Source organism: Vombatus ursinus, unplaced genomic scaffold, assembly GCF_900497805.2.
Source record: "Vombatus ursinus unplaced genomic scaffold, bare-nosed wombat genome assembly UNPS02014932.1, whole genome shotgun sequence".
NCBI lineage: Eukaryota > Metazoa > Chordata > Mammalia > Diprotodontia > Vombatidae > Vombatus > Vombatus ursinus.
The window spans coordinates 5,999,433-6,016,815 of record NW_020954710.1 but is presented as its reverse complement, the minus strand read 5'-3'; the positions used below and the strand labels follow the sequence as shown (position 1 = coordinate 6,016,815).

At 49.0% G+C, this 17,383-nt stretch overlaps 1 protein-coding gene across 1 annotated transcript in view; it reads left to right on the top strand.

Annotated features, from left to right (window-relative positions):
* Positions 1-16,134, top strand: part of PEX14 (peroxisomal biogenesis factor 14) — a 146,964-nt gene extending 130,830 nt beyond the window's left edge. The window contains exons 8-9 of the mRNA XM_027843975.1: positions 13,473-13,564; positions 14,635-16,134. Coding sequence (XP_027699776.1) covers positions 13,473-13,564; positions 14,635-15,079 — 537 coding nt within the window. The 3' untranslated portion in view covers positions 15,080-16,134. The remainder of the gene's footprint in view (positions 1-13,472; positions 13,565-14,634) is intronic.
* The last annotated feature ends 1,249 nt before the right edge of the window (positions 16,135-17,383 follow it).

Here is a 17,383-nt window from a genome sequence, read left to right as displayed (position 1 = left end):
GAATCCATGGGTGATGCACATGTGTGCACACATGTATGCATGGATCTGTGGGTGAGTGGCATCCCCATAAACACATGTGTGCATGGCTGTTTCTCCTTTGTAAGCTCCTCAAGGGAGGGTCTTTTCACTCCGATTGCAGTATGCCTAGCACCTAGCACAGTCCTGGCACATAATGGGTACTTAATAAATGCTGAGTGATTGGTTGATTGAAATATGATTGAATGTTGCAGGTTTTCTGGCCTTAGGCATGTTAATGGCAGGAGAATTTATAGGACTCTCGTTCTGATTGAGAGTACTTCTGCATACAGTATTCCAAATTTGGGTTCTGAGAGAAAGAAACTGGCAGCTAGGTGACATAGTGGAAGGAGTGCTGGGCCTGAAGTGAGGAAGCCCTGGGTTCCAATCCAGCTTTAGACTCTTCCTCGCTGCGTGACCCAAAGCACGTCACTTAGCCCCTGTGCACCTTAGTTTCGTTGTCTGTACAGTGGGGGTCATAATAGCACCTACCTCTCAGGGTTGTTGTGAGGTGATATTTGTAACGCACAAACGTTAAAGCCTTTAAATGCTAGCTATCTCTGGGAGCGTGTGAGCAGAAACTCTTGTTAAAACAGAGGGCCACAAAGCGCGGTCAGACAGGTTTGAAGAAAGTCTGGTGAGGGATTCATCTAGGCAGAGTTATCCCAAGAGCATGTAAGAGTGAAGCTGGGAGGAGGAGGAGAGCAAAGAGGGGCATGGTGGAAAAGATCTCCCAAGTTTTGTTGTTTTTAATAAAAGTTCTGTTCACAGTCCTCGTTAAGCAAGCCAGAGTCACTGGTGGCCATTGGCCAGTGACAGCCCAGTCCGGAGCTTGCCTCTAGAGGAGGGGAGGGGAGGAATGATGCTCAAGAGAGTGACGACGGGGAAACAGCAGCATGAGTGGATGTCACCCACCCGCACCGGAGGCGACACGCCTGCGAGGTCTTGGAGGGAGTGCTCGAGGAGGGGATCGCCACAGTAGACCTCATCTTTACGCTGAATTGACTGAATATAGTTCACCTTGTGTTATAGAAGAGTGTTTGATTCAGTAGAACTAAATGTCACCTGAAAAGCTCTCCTCCATGTATACATACACCAGAATCCTCTAGAATTCCTTGAAAGATCAGACAACAGAGAGAAGCTTTTTCTGTGACTCTGTGATCATCACTGAAGGTGTTTACCACTCTCCTTGAGGAGATTCCAAGGTGGGGAGGGATCCTTGTAGCTGGTGAGGTCCTCCAGATGTTGCTATTTATAGATGACATTATGCTGGCCTCACGAAGCCCTGGAGGAGCCTGGTATCCTTTCCAAAGAGCTTCACCTTTCATTCACATGGGCAGAAGAATCACGTGGCTTAAAAATGCTTGTTGTCTTGACAAAGAGTTGCAGGCTTCATAGAGCTTGTCCTTCAGTGTAGACACCTTGGACAGATGCTACAAATAGAGGATGAACTGGGTCCAGAACTATAGAGGAGGAAGAGAACAGGCAGGAATCTTCATGGGAAGATAACAGAGCTCCTGAAGGACCCCACATTTCTCCTTGAAATGTTTGTTGTTGTTTGTCCTTCAATGATATTAGGAAGGTGATGCCATACCTTGCAAGTGAATTGGATTTAAGTGAGGCAGGACTACGCAAAGTCACCAGCCTCACTTCAAAGCATAGATCAGGATGACTGAAGATGGCCCTGATGCAGTGGGAGACCTTTGCCTTTTTAAGCTAAGGTCTTTCCCAGGTCTCAGTTTGTCTGAGGCAACACCCATTCAGTGATTGAAGGTTGGGTAAGAAATGAAGCAAAAGATGGCCTCATTTGCCTATTCAAAAAAAAAAAAATTCTATTTCAGAGGGGAAGAGCGGAGTTTCTGGCCAATTGCTATTTACACTCACTCTGAGCCATCAAAATCCAAACAGCGACCAACAGAGGCTTGGATTGGGATGACTTATTGGCCAATCAGTGAGAGCCAGAGTGATTTGGGTTTAAGGCATAATCAGGTAGCTTCATTTGAATCCAAATGGGCTTTATCAAAGTTTAACAGAGTTCTAGTTCAAGAAATTTATATTCCTTTGGGCAGAGCACGCACATGTAAGTGTATGATTCCCCATGTGGAGGAGGAAGAGAGGGAAGGAAAGAAGGGTGGGCAGCATTGCCCAATTGGAATTTGCCAGTTGGGTCCCCAGTTGGGCTGCTGTGCTGCTCACAGATTGATGTTTGTCCTTCGTTCTCGAAGAGGACCAATGACGTCAGGAAGGTGGTATCTTGAAATGAAGACCTGTCTCTAATACTCATATTCTACTAGTATTGTTGTATGATTTTGAGTCTCTTTCCAACTTCAAGGTTGCAACACAGAACAAATTAGGAACAGCAAAGAAGAACCAGAGTACTCGTCGTCAAAGAGATAGAGTTTCAGAAGAGAAAATGGCCTGGTCCCAGGGCAAGAGTGAGCAGTAACTATCTGACTGCCCCCCTGGCGTCCTCGCCCTACCAGGAGAGAGCAATCGAGGCGCCTTGGGGGAGGATGGGCAGTGGTGGCTGGGTTTTCGAGGCACATCATTGGCATCTTTCCTTCTTCGAAGTCAGCAGGTTGATACACTGGGGCTTCTTGTTCTAGCATAAGGGTGCCCCGAGGGTGGAGGCTCTGGCCTTGTCACCTCTTAGCTAAGTGGTTTCATTTGTCCTTGGGGTGAGGAGTTGTCTCTCTTGTGGAACCTCCCTTCTTTGAGTGAGGCTTCCTGGATTAACTCTTTAGCCCTTCCGTGGCGTGTTCTTCTACTCTGTTGTTTAGTCTCCTCTACGCGTGTAAGATGTGTCTCCAATGAGGGTGGAAGCTCCTTGGGGGTAGGAATCGTATATTCTTTTTGTTCTGAATCCTCTTTATCGTCTGATGGTCACAAGGTTTTCTGAACAGTGGGCGCTGAGTAAATGCTGGTCTCCTGGCACAGCCATGAGTCCGTCTGTCGCTCCTCTCCCTCCCTGCCCCTGGCGTCCGTCCCGGCACGCTTGATAGCGCTTTCTTTCCGGTAGTCCTTAGCCTGTGCTTTCAGGAGCTGGAGACAGAATGACCTTCCTGGGCACGGTAGCACCATGGGAGATAGGTGATCGAGGTTCCACTGGAGCCTCCTCGTAACGTTGCCATCCTGCTGTGTCTGCACAGGGTTTGACTCTTGTGTTTCCCATGATTAAGAAGGGCAGAAGCTGTGTGGCTGGGTGGCCCAGTGAGACTTCAGACGCCAGCCTCGGACACTTGAGTAGCTGTGTGACCCTCCTTCAGCCACTTCGTCCCTCTCAGTCTTAGTTTCCTCATCTGTAAAAATAGGCCCTGCCTCACAGTACTGTTGCCGTGAGGATCCAGTGCCAACCCTAACTGCGCTCTGTAAATGCTGGCTGTCACTGTTACAGATGCATGGGTTAGTTCTGAGAATGTGCTTCAGGTGGTACTTGGGCTCGGGCAAAGCTACTGCTTTGCCGGTCGTGTTGACACCAACATTTGGGTGCCTTTTGTTTATCCGTGTCTGATGTGTAGCCTGCACACCCTGCTGTCCACATCCCACACACACAGCGGCCACTGGTTCCCTCCTGGGCTCGTTGGTGGCCAGTGGCCACTTTTCGCCATGGAACACGCTCTGTGCAGTAGGACCCACACGGCGGCACAACCATAAACAAACCATGAAAGCCGATTTATGGTCACAGCTCTGTTATCCTTTGGAGCTGTGGCCTGCCAATGGCCTGAAGCAATTCCGGAAATTGGAAAACTGTTTTCAGGTCTTAAGAATTAAGATTAAGACCACATGTTGGGTTTTGAGAAGGGAAAGGGCACAGGAATTCTGCTTGGTGGTTTAGAAGAGCCTTTACAAGTTTCTCGCACTTTTTTTTTTTTGGGAACCCTCTATCCTCCTGCCCCTTTTTATTTTCTCCTGCGCTGAAATGTAAAGCATGCTGTTTTGGTATCTAAACTCCATGTGTACGAAGACTTTGGTAACCCCATAAACCAGAGAGTAAAAGCTGTGTTTTCTCAGCTGTAATGTAAGTTTTTATATCTGCCTTCCAAGCTCCTACTGGAGCACTGTAAAAAATTAAAAAGAGAATCTTTAAGTAATTAAAAAACCTACATAAAACCAAAGGCTGTGAGTTTTCTACAACTGTTTTTTAAAGAGACTGGCTAAAAAGCCCCAGATGTCAGATTTTATTTCTAAATCCCAGGCATCTGGCACCATATGCATTTGGAAATTTGAGTCCTTTGCCGGCCAGTGAGTAGACATCGCTGCCTTGTTAATGTGCTGCTGTAGCTTTCAAGGTCTTAGAGAAGCCAGAACAGTGGCGGCTCCTGGGTTCTTGCCTGTCTGATGGCCTGGAGTGTGAATCCCATGAGAATACGCTCTTGCAAATGAGGATGTGTGTGTCGCAACTACACTTCTACAACCAAAGTCCCTCCTAGCCCAGCTTCTTATATCTGGAAGCACTGAAGGCAGCACCCCCTGCAAAATGTGGGGGGACTCTTTGTGCCTGAGAGCGAGACCTCAGTTGCTGCGCTGACCCACAAGCTCAGAGGTTCTCCTAAGCTTCTCGTGACCCCTACTGCACTGTGATCCACTTGTATATTTAGCAAATATTTATTGAGCTTCTCTTCTGTGCAAGACCCTATGTTCACTCCTCTTAGGCTGATGTCTCTTCCCACCCTTCTGTATTTTTTTATTTCAATTGTCTGGGTCAGTCCTCGTGGGAGGGTGATAAGGGACAGAGGAAAGAAATTTAGGAGTGATCACCTTCCGGGGAGCCGCAATTAATTGCTCCTTTAAAAACTACTTGGAGGTTGACTGGAGTCTGTGTGGACTCATGTCAGGCACACCTGTGGCCTTTAAAACGATTTCATCCAACTGGTTATGGCATTTGTAAAAACAGTTTCTGTAGTGTATGTCCTGTTCTCCATCCATTGCAGCAGGAATTACTGTAAGGAAGTAGGGGAGGATATTGGGTTGTGTGATTGTTACTCCTTGGTACGCCATGTGGTTTCTGCTCTTAGTAGGAAAGGTATTGGAAATTAAGTCTTTTGGAACAGTTTCTTTTAAACTGGGAAATATTTAAATCTATTCCAGCAGAATATAATAATGCTCAGTGGCCCATGATTGATGGCCATTACTTTCCCATGTGGTTGTTTTTGTTCAGTTCAACATCTGTTACGTTCCTACTATGTGACTTCAGACAAGCTATAGACAGTGAAAAATCACCACAGACCCACCATTTCCTGATGTGAAGCAATTACCACAATGAGGAGGCCTACGTTGCTCTGAAACTACCTTAGGTATCAAGCACTTGATCTCCAAACCATGAGGTTTTGGTCTGCAAATATCAATTCATTTGCAGATCTCATGGAGGAGGACAGAGAAAGATGATGAGTGGTTTTGACTTGAAAAACAGCACAGTTAAGCGGAGGGGAGGAAAGCAAGTTTTTAGAAAGCTTGGCATGAGACTCCAATCAGATCATCCTGAGACTGTGCTTGGATGAGTCTGGAAGGAGAATAACAAACAAATGGAAAACCAAGGATCCGCTGACTTTTCTGTAACAGAACGTCCTCATCACCAGTGACAGTGGAACCACCATCTTTGGACTCATTATAACTCCACGCCCCTGTTTGTTGAGCTGTGTGAAGAGGTAGAAATGGCATTCACAAATTAAAAATGGAAAGAGTAGCTGCATCAGACCAATTACACAATGAGGAAGTCTGTGCTGGAGAGGACACAGTTTTGAAAACATGGAGGGATTGATTTTTAGGATACCTGAAAGAGGGGGAAATACCCAGCGGCTGGAAAAAATTGTGGACTGTGTTATTTCTCAATGTAAGGAGTGATCAGAGGACCTCAGTAACTACAACCCAGATGCCTACTTTCTCATCTCTTTAAAACTTTGTGAGAATGATCTCTCCCTGTACCCTGGATGAAAAGATGAGAGGAACAGGTGAGCTTTTGCAGTGCTATCCATAACAGAGTATATCTTCCCAGCGAAAGACTCGGTGGTCCTGCTATAAAAGACACGTGACTTGGCAGAGCCGCCCTGATGTATGTGCCCCCTGCACGTACTTCTTCTATATGCATATCCCATGAATATGGTGAGCAACCACCATGGGTCAGGCACCATGCGAAGCACTAGGGATGCAAAGAGAAATGTGAAATTGCCTCTGCTCTCCAGGAACTTACATCCTCATGGGGAAGAAAACGTGTGCATATATAATTGATCCAAAATGACCAGAGTCGTTTTGGGAGCGGGGAGGCCGTCAGGAAAGGGCTTCTTGTAAATTGTGATGCTTGAACTGCTGATTCACCCAAGAAATGAAGAATTCCAGGTGGCAGAAGTAGGAGAATGGAGAGGTCATGCAGGATTTCCTAGTGGCTACAATCACAGAGATAACTTTGTTGAATGATCCTCCGGCTGTCAGTGTCACATGAGGCAGAGAACAGAGAGATGTGTATTTGCTGGGGATGTTTGCTGCTGTTACATAGGATACCCAGTACAGCATCTTGACAGAAGAGGGATCCCCGTAGGTGGGCAAGTCCTCCCTATCGATGCCTTGTATGTACCTGACATTGTGCCCTACGATACTGCAGGCTCCTCAGTCCATGTAGGAGAAAGCAAACAATAAATAAATAATAGTTAATTAGTGTGTGTGTGTGTGTGTGTGTGTGTGTGTGTGTATTTGCACGTGTGGGTGGGTATGCCTTGGACAGGCATGATTCTAACTGGACCCAGAATTAAATAAGAGAGTAGGCTGGATTGTATTTGGGAAATTGTGCAGCACTTTAATTGACTCTCGGCTGCTCTCTGTCATGGAGTCGTCATTTTAGCACCAGTACTCTTCAGTGAACCTCTGTAGCTGTGAATCATAGAACACCATAGTCCCCAGAGAAACAAAATGGCTGGCGGCCTGGAGTCCGATAGGCAGCGTCCCATGCTTGGGAGAGATCGGGCCGTGATAACTGATAATGCAGAGGGGTCGTCTAACTTCACAAGTTCACGCAGCCCGTCGTGTGCAGAAAGGAGCATCAGCAGTAGAATGGGGCATTGAAATGACAGATGCGGTGAAGCACACGGCTAGGCCCCGCACCAGCCTCTGAGGGTACAGGGATAAAGAAGGGTGCAGTCTGTCCTCTGGGCACTCACTTCCTCCCATATGTGAAGCATTATACTGTAGAGGGTAGTCTGTGAGAAGGGCAGATCAGGGGCCATGTTCCCAGCTGCTCCAAGAGAAGCATCTTGTGGCGTGACGAGAATGGCAGCTACTATTCACACGGTGCTCTATAATGACATCGGACTCTATGGTATGTCCATGATCATGCCTGGTCTGACAACAACCCCATGACATACAACTTTCATCCCACCTTGTGAATGAAGGAGACTTGGGACTCTGACCTGTCCAGGCAGCTGGTCCGTCCCGTCACCAGTCTATAAGGACCCTCGTTATGGGGCACAAACATTATGGGACTTGCACAAGGGTTCCCAGAATCTCATAGTTGGAAGGGGCCTCACATTAGACTGTAAAGACTCTACAGAAGGCTTGAGAAGGGGTCGCCCAGTCTCTCCAGCCTCTTGTGGGGGGGGGGGCCCTGGAGGCAGCCCCTCCACTTTGGTGGAGCTTCTGTTACTCAGGGTTTTTCCTGACATCAAACCCAAACGTGCCTCTGCAGTTTACACGCCCATTGCTCCTGACTCCCTCTTCCAGTGACAGCTCTGCAAATACGTTAAGACAGTTCTCATGTCCCCTGGAGTTTTCTCTCCTTCAGGCTAAACATCCCTGGTTACTTCAGCTAATCCTCACATAGCATCATCTCAAGAATCTTCATTAATCTGGTTACTTTCATCTAGGCATCTCCAGATGAATTACCAAATTCCGATTATCAATGTCCTTCCTAAAATGTGGCCCTTTCACTACTGTGGCTTTGGAGAAAAATTCATAAGCAAGAGAACAGACCACAAAGAACAAAATAAATTATTTCAATTACAGAAAATTGAAAAGCTTTTGCATAAACAAAATCAGTGCAGCTAGAATAAGAAGAGAAATAATTGAGTGCAAAAAAAAAAATCTTTGTTAAAGATTCTAGTATCTGAGGTATGTTGGGAATTGACAAAAATATAGAGGACTAGTAGCCATTCCCCAGAAATGATCAAGAATTACAGACTATTAAACAAGTGAAAACAGTTTAAACACCAGCTCAGGCCTCTCGAAGTGGCAAAGATGAATTTGTTGTTGTTGTTTTGGACAGAAATTTCTCTTGAGACAGATTAGCAGATTATCCTTCATGTATGGCTGTCCCACAGCGAAGACAATGAAAAGAAATGGGAATGGTGATGGAGGGGCTGTGGAAAGACAGGCATGTGAACGTATCATTGGTAGAGCTATGAATTATTGTACCCATTCTGGAAAACAGCTTAGTATTATGTGAGAAAAGTCACTAAACTTTTCATATCCTTTGACCAAGCAACCCCACTATTGGGCTTATATCTCAAAGAGGTCAACAACTGAAAGGGTCCATCTGCACCAAAATATTCATAGTGTGAATGACTGAGTAAACAGGCATTTGCTAAGTACTTACTACGTGCAAAGCAGTAGGGTATGTGTATGTAAAAATGAGGGAATCCTTCCTCTGAAGGAGTTCACATTCTAACAGGGGAGATGGATTTAGAAGGGTTCAGCTACAAGACAGATGGAGTAGCCCTTTAGGTGGTAGCAAACTGCTAAAAACCAAGTGGGAGTTAATCATTTGGTGAATGGATGAACAGATTGTGGCCCACAAATGGAACTGTTTTGTGCCATAAGAAATGAGAAATATAAGGGTTTTAGAAAAACGTGGGACCTCCAGTATGAACAAATGTGGAGAGAAGTCCACAAAGCCAGAATGGTAGTGAACACGTTGACCACTGCAGGGTGGCGGCTCTGCAGCTAACTGGAATGATTGCCGTCCATCCTGGAGAGCTGCCTGGTGCCACCTTCCTGCGGGTGGGGGTGAGGGGGACTGTGAATGTGGAGTGTGCTGTGACCTGTGGTCTCTATTTCTGCTGGTTTTCGTTAAGTATTTTTTCATTGTTACAAAAGAGGGTTCAGAAAAGGGTATGAGGAGGAGTGGGAGGAGATTGAGTGAAAAGGACTGCAATGTGCCGACAAAAGGCCACAGTGAAATTTAAAATAAAATCGGGTTCCTGGAAACGAACCCAGGATTTCAGCTCTAGACTGGTCAGGCGGAGTACTATCACCCTGTGACTCCTAGAAACGGGGCTTCCCTCCCTCCCTCCCTCTTTTAAAGTAATGCTCCTTTTTTTGACGGGAGAGGGGGAGCTGATATATTATACAGTTGCCTTCCATTGAGCTCGCAGGCTGTCACAGTCCTGCATCTCGTTCATAAGGACTGTGGCTGAGCCCTGTCTCAACTTGTACTTCGAATACTGATTTTTTGAGGCTGGTGTTCTAGCCTTTTGGGATCTTTTGGATCCTGACTCAGTCATCCGATTTTTGAGCTTTCTCTCCTAGCTTGGCATCATCTGCAAATTTGATAAGTATGGGACATATACCTTTATCCAAGTCATTCATAAGAACGTTAAATAGTACGGAGCCAAGCATGATCCCTGGGGCACTTTACTGGAGACCTCCTCACTTTACGTCTTTCCATTGCTACACTTTGGGTCCAGCTGTTTAATTAGTTCTGAGTCCACTTAATTGTACTGTCATTTAGCTCACATCTTTCTTTTTCCACAAGAATAGCATGAGAGTATTTATCAAATGCTTTGTGAAAATACAGGGAAATGATATTTAGAGCATTCCTCTGATGAATGAATAAACGAAGAAATGGATGAATGAATGAATGAAAAAGCATTTATTAAACTCTTACTGTGTGCCAGACATGGTGCTGAGCTTTGGGGATACATGTACAAAAGATCCCTTGTCCTCAAGGAACTAGTTTCTGTTGGGGGCCGACAATACACGGAGTGGTGGGCTGGGGTGGGAGAGGAGTTAGGTGATCAGAGAAGTTACGGGGATGATGAATGAATTAATAGAGCAACTGATTGAGTGTCCTGAAGGATGAGTCAGTCAGGGTCAGGTGGCGTCTTCCCAGTCCTAAACCCAGAGACTCGGGGCAGGAGCTGTGTAGCCAGACCCCAGGAGCTTAGCATGAAGCTGGGGGGCGGGGAGCGGAATCTGCTTTGGGCTAGAAAGGCTGAAGACTCCCCAGTGAGAAGCTTGGGGACTATGGTGGTAGATGCTGGTGTCCCGGCCTAGAAGTGGAGGGCAGGGGCCAGGAGCAGGGCATGAATATATCTGGGCAGCGGTGACCTGTTTTTCACAAAGCCATGCTGGCCCTTTGCTGTTTCAATTTATAAGCTATCAAATTTTGCCACCAGTCAAAGTCAAACTTACCTGCCTATAGTTTTCACACTCAATTCTCTTCCTGTTTAAAAAAAAACAAAAAAACAAAAACAGGACATTTGCTCTTCTCCAGGCATGTGGTACTTCTCCTGATCTATGATCTCTTTCAAAGATTGTTGACAAAAGACATCACATCTGCCAGTTCTTTTTTTTCTCTGGGTTCTGATTCATTTGGGTCTAGTGATTTGAGCTCATCAAATCATCAAGGGTAGCTCAGTGCTGTCTTACTGTTTCCCTCATTATCTCAGATGTCAACTCCTAGTTAGCCATTTCTGCTCTCTCTTTTGCAGTACAAAGATAATTTTCTTTGACAGAGAAAACATAAACAAAATATCAATCTGTCAGTCATCAGGCATTTGTTAGGTGCCAGGCTGTGTGTGAGGGGCTGGGGATTCAGAGAAATAGAAAACCAGGCCTTGCCCTCAGGGAGTTTGCATTCTAATGGGGGGCCCAACTTATAACGAAACAGGTTCATACAAGATACCTAGTGAGTAATTGGAAGCCTTAGTGGGAAATGGCCTTCTGCAGAAGCAGTGTGTGACCCACGTCTTCAAGGAAGACAGGGATTCTGCGAGGTCAAAGAAGAGGGAGGACCCTCCAGGCGTGGGGGGCACAGCCACAGCCACAACCCGAAGCATCAGGCATGAGGGACCGCACGGTGGTAAGTCCAGCAGGATTTCAGCGCTTGTGGAGTGGACTAAAGCCTGAGAAGGAGCCAGGTTGTGAAGTCTTCACATGCCAAACAGCGAAGGAGCAGATCTCTTCTCTTTTCACTGACCATCCCATCCATCCCAGGGAGCTCTTTCTCTTCTTTTCCCCGGTGTATTCCACTCTTGACAGATTCACTTTAAGCTTTAGCATTCCTGACGTTGAATCCCTCCTTGTCCTCCCTTGGCCTCCCACAAGCACGTGCTGACGTTCTTGCAAGGCTAGTTTTTGGTGGCGCACCTGCCCTTCCATTTTCTGGGCATGTCTTTGTAAACCCAGGTTGGCTGATGCCATGCCCTCTGTGCGTCCACGACGGTCTCTTTGGGAAGCGCCCCCTTTCCTCCTTAGCCTAGTGACTTGATGTCTTCAGACGTTCCTTGTCTGGAATTTGCTCTCCTGCCTGGACTGACTTCCCGCGTAGGGCCCTTGTGCTCTCCCTCTGATCCCTACCTTCACAGAGTCTGAGTTCCATTGATCAGCGATGCCTGCGTGTCCTTCTTTCTCTCCTCCTCCTTTTCTTTTCCCTTCCCCTCCTCTCCCTTCTCATTTCCTCACATCACACATTCAAAAATGGAATCTTCTGTTCCCTGGAGGGTCCCCCCCTTTCTGCCTCAGCAGCCAGATCCTCCTTGGTAGCAATCAGATGATGCAGAATGGAACATGACTCCTGAGGCCACGGTCCTTTCCGTCACCCTAGGCTGCCATTCATAAAGGATTTTGTAGGATCATGGGCAGGTGAATTAGAAGGCAAATCTAGCCTTCCCAAAATTAATTGTGATCTCGTAAGGAAAGATGATCCTGTTCTGTGTGGCTGCCTAGCAGCTGGAGCATGGGTCGATGAAGGTTTGTCATGGAGGACAGGTAAACCAGTACTCTAAGATGGAATTGCTCTCTTTGTAGTCAGAGCTCTGGGATGGAGGGTGCTTGGGTGGGCAGAGGGATTGAGAGCTGGAAGGCCATCTAGCTCAGCCCATCCAGGTGTGGAATCCCCAGAAGTCATTGTCCAGCCCCTGCTTAAAGGCTGCCAGAGAGAAGGCATCCCACTGTCTGTCTACACAGCCAGCTCCACTCTTAGGTCGCTTTGATTGTTGTGAAGGCTTTCCTGACAGCGGCCCTCAGTTGGCCTCCCTGCAGCGTCCCCCCGGGGCTCCTGGTTCCTGCTTGTTGAGCTCCTCCCCGTGAAGACCCTTCATATGTGAAGGGAGTCTTCTTGCCCACCTTGAGGCTTCATTTCTTTAGGCCAGTGATTCCCAATCCCTTTAGTTTATCCTCAAGTGACACGGACTCAAGGTCCTTCGCCAGCCCCTGATTACCTTCCTCTGGAGCCCCTCCAGCTCATCAGTGGCATTTTTTAAAGCCATGACGCTCACAACTGAGCCCCAGACTCCAGAGAGTGATGCCACCACCTTCCTTCTTCCTGGAAGCCGTTGGGTCTTCATGAGCAAAACTCAGGATCCCGTGCGCTTCTTTCACTGACACGTCGCGCCTCTGTACCCAGCACCAGAGCATCCTAAGGCAAGAGGCGAGCCAGCCAACATGGCGCCCATTGCTTCCCCAGGGCCACTCTGGCCTCTGTGGCCCTGAACAGAAAAGAGAACTCTTGGCATCAGAGTCCTTGGCCCAGTCAAATGGCTCCACGGCAGGGACAGATGGGATTCCACCAGCTCAGATGCCACTAAAGAGGATGCATTAACGTTTGCCTTGCCACGGCAACCTAAGGCCCATGGGGCTTGTGGCCTAAGCCTCCCCTACTGGTGTGTGGGCCTTGAGAGCACGGACTGTCTGGCTTTTCTGTTCTGTTCCCCAGTGCTTGTTGGGGTGCTTTGTGCAGAGTGAGCATTGAAAGGGTGTCCTTCCTCCCCCTCCCTTGTCATTTTCCAGTCATGTCTGCCTCTTTGTGACCCTGTTTAGGGTTTTCTTGGCAAAGATAACTGCAGTGATTTGCCATTTTCCTCTTGTTTTACAGGGTGAGGCAAACAGGGTGAAGTGACTTGCCCAGGGTCACACAGCTAGTAAGGGTCAGAGACTGGATTTGAACTCAGGAAGATGAGTCTTTGCTGACTCCAGGACTAGTGCTCTGTCCACTCTGCCAGCGGAGCTGCCTTCTTCATAAATATGAATATCCCTAATTCCTGGTCCCTGCAGAGAGTCCTGAGTTCGGCAGCTCCCAGACTGAGTGCTCTCTGATCCTACCAAGCTCTAGTGACCTCTCACCCCCATTTTACCCTACATCCCAGGCAGTGGGCAGACGCTCAGTCAATGCTCATTGTTTGATAGAGGCTGCAGGACTGCCCCTCCTCCCCTGGGAGCCTACATCTGACCCTCCTCTGCCTTCTGTCTTGCAGGCCACCACATCCACTAACTGGATCCTGGAGTCACAGAATATCAATGAACTCAAGTCTGAGATTAATTCCTTAAAAGGACTTCTCCTAAACCGGTATGGGGGAATGAGCTTGGAGCTGATTGCAGACCGGGCTGGGGAGGTGGCCTGCAGGAACAGGGACCCGAAATCGTCTTCCTCCCAACCTAGAATGTCGCCTGTGTCTTAGTGGGGTGTTGATCTCCAGAGGGCACTCCCTTCCAGAGCTCTCTGAAATACAAGGAGTTCTCCCCTACGTTTCCCGTAGCTCCCTCCTTTTCTGCTAGGGCCTGTATTTTTAGTGGGAACTGTTGAGAGTGGTGGACCTTCCCTGGCAGTGGTCTTTGGAAAAGCTGATGGGTGGCTTTAGGCAGGGAAGCGGCTTCCATGCCAGCCTTCTAAGTGGCCACCTCCTTGTGTGTCTGGAGATGGTGAACCTGGCCTCAGGGGAGAGGCTGGCAGCAAGAGTGGGAGAGAGGAAGGGCTCCTGGCTGGGGGAGGGGAGCGCCTGTCACTGAGAGAAATTCATGGGTTTTATGCAGCCAGGGAAGAAGTGCTTTTGGAAAATAAAAAAAGGCAGAAAGTAGGCAGTTGGGTAACATTGGAGCCAAGAAAACTCTACAAATTGAATTTCTTGATAGCTTTTATGATACTGGTGAATTATGCAGGCATTAGCTTGTTTGCACTCCACAGAGATGGGGGTTGAGATGGAAGAACCTTCTCAGAGGCCAGTTCAGAGGGGGCAGAGGGAGGGAGTGGTAGAAAGGCCGGTTGGTGTTTTTATTTTTATTTTCTTAACCCCCATCAAAGATCAACTCTGTCACGTGGGGTTTACTTCCTGAGCTGTGGCCAAACAGGAGCCTCAGCTCCTCCCTGCCTCTTCTGGATGTGGCTTTGGTCGGGGGGGTGTGTGTCCTTTCACAAAGGGGAGCCCAGGCTGGTGCTGCCCTTCCCCCATCCCCCGTGGCCTGGCTGTGGGTGAGCTTTTGCTGGACTTATCGTAATGTGGAGGGGGTGGAGTGGCCTTCCTCATGGACAGAGGAGCCCTGGCAGTGTAGGGGGGCCATGCTTTCCTTCCCCCATTGGAGCCGCCTTTCGGAAGCCCTTTTTAACAGACCTCCCCCCTTCTCTACTTTCCCTCCCTCTAGGAGGCAGTTCCCTCCATCGCCTTCGGCCCCCAAGATCCCATCCTGGCAGATCTCGGTGAAGTCCTCGTCTCCTTCCAACCCCACCGTAGTCAATCACAACAGCAGCAGCGACATCTCTCCCGTCAGCAACGAGTCGGCCTCCTCTTCCCCGGTGAAGGAGAACCATAGCCCTGAGGGGTCGAAGGTCAACTATCACCTGCTGGGCCCAGAAGAAGAAGGGGAGGGGGTGATTGATGTGAAGGGCCAGGTGCGGATGGAGGTGCAGGGGGAGGAGGAGAAGAGAGAGGAGGAGGAGGAGGAGGAGGAGGACGTGAGCCACGTGGATGAGGAGGATTGCCTGGGTGTCCAGACCGAGGACCGGAGAGGCGGTGACGGGCAGATCAACGAGCAGGTGGAGAAGCTGCGGAGACCCGAGGGAGCTAGCAATGAGAATGAGATAGACTAGGCCATCTGATTTTCTTTCCTCTTCCTCCCTCCCGCCCACCCCTCTCTCTGCCCACGACACAGCCCCTTCTCTCTCCCTGGAGCACCTTTCATCAGGGGTTGGGGGAACTCTCCACAGGAGGGCCCGGCACTCCATGCGCTCGGTGTGCCAGGCAGTAAGGATGGCTGTCCTCTCACCCTCCACTAGCCCTGCCTCAGCTCACTGGAGCCTTCCAGGTGTGAGCTGCGGACAGCCACAAGGACAGAGTGATCAGCTTTCCCTGGGTCCAGCCTGGGGCCTCTGCACATCTTCCTGAATCCTGCTGGCTTTTCTGAGCCCTTCCATCCAGTCTCATTTCTGTCCTTCATTTTACTACCTACACACCCCCGTCACCTACATTTTGTTCTTAAAACCAGTCTGGCCTTTGAGATCTGCTTGGCGCGGGAGTTGGGCTGAAAGGCTCTGGAGTTACCCACTGTCCTTGGTGGTTGTCTTTCCCCTCGGGGCATCTCGCCTTTAATACTGGTCGTGACAACAGGTAGCTTAATTACCTGACTCATAATGCCTCAGGTGAGAAAGAACTGCTGTTGAAATCAGCCTCCATCACTCCCTGTCCTCCCCCAGCCCAGGCCCATCTGTGTCCTCATGATTGGTACAGCGAGCATCTGGCTGCCCGCCCCTTGTCTCTGGAGCGGGCGACTCCATCTTCCCTTTTCTCAGAGTGGTCAGCAGAGCCCCAGGCTCTCTGGCTGTTCCCCAGTGAGAACCAGGCACGGAGGGCCTTCCCAAAGTGAGCTGTGCTGCTCGGCCACTCTCCTCTCCCCTTGACGGCTCCCCTGTTGTCCTCCTGGGTTTTTGACCGCTCACTTTTGCCGCATCGTGTTCTCGACTGGTCCGATGGTGACACACGATCCCTCCTCCCTGCACAGCAGCCGCCGGCCGAGCAATTCCTGGAACATCGGAGTCTGTCCTTCTCACAAAGAAAAACCATGCTCGTTTGGGTGATCATGTATAGATTCCAGAATATAAGATAGGACTGTATATACTTGTAATAAATAGGAGGTACCACTATTTAACCCTGGCTCCTTGTCCTTTCCTTTTGGGACAGTCGTGACAAAGGAAGCACACGTGGGTCTCTGTCAGGGGGCCTGAGGGGCCAGGGTCGCACTAGTGTCATTTCTTGGATCCCATGTAGTTACTCCCAGCTCCTTTCTTCCAAGACAAATCGTAGGATTTTCTAGGTGGAGGAGACCTCAGAGGTCTAGTATGGTCTCCTTGAGCCAAACGACTTAACCACGAGGCAACCTGCATGTAGTAAAAGGAGCAGAGCCAGAATTCGAACCCAGGTCCTTGGGCCCCAGGCCCGTTGCTCAGCCTCTTGTGCCATCCTGACTCTGCCTGTTTGGCTTCTTACTGAAAGCCAAGGGATCTGCCTGGTCTCTGAGAATCGGAGGGCCTGGTGAGTGGGGACATTCTTCTGATCAGAGAAGAAGGGGGCCTCATATGACTGTATATAGACCTGCCGGGGGACGGATGGTTTCTCATTCCTTAAATGGATGAAGATTTTCTTCAGGAGTGTGTCTCTCCTTCCCTCTCCCTTCCCCCTGCCCTTCATCCTCCCGCTCCCTTTAATGTTCACAGAGCATTGAGCTGGGACAGGGCGCTAGAAAGAGGGGGAGCCTTGTCATCAACGTCCTCCCCCGCCCCCCAGAGACCCAGTGCACTGTTACAAGCGCCTGTTGTACATTTTATATACATAGAAGGTTTTGGAAATAGAAAGTGCTTGGACAACAGCAGTCAGCAAAATGTGGAAAATATGTTCCTGAGGTATGTACCCCTCTGGCGTGACTGAGGAGGCTCCCAGCTCCTGCAGACTTCCCTCCTGGCCCCGTTCTCAGGTACCAGGCACTGGCTCTTTTCTCTGGCAGATATTCCCATCCGTTTTTAAGAACCACCTTTTCTTGGCCGTTACCCGGTGGACATTATCTGAAGGGGCTTAGGCTTCCATTATTCTCCCTCTCCCTGAGCCCACCTCCCATGGCCTGGGTGGAAGAGGCCGGAGAGCCGACGAGGAGGAGGCAGGACAGGGTCCTTGGTGATGCTGCTGCCTCTGGGTTTTTCCCTCAGCCTGGGCTTTGGGTCATCCCCCTACCCTTGGAAGAGGTCTAGGGCAGCAGTGATCTTATCCTTGGGACCATGAGGTCGATCCCATTGCTTGGAGTTTCCTCAGCCCCATCTCTGCCTTTTCAGTTTAGATCTCAGCACTCCAGTTTCATCAGGCCTCTTTCTCATTCTGGTTATGCGTGGCAGGGTGGGGTGGGATGA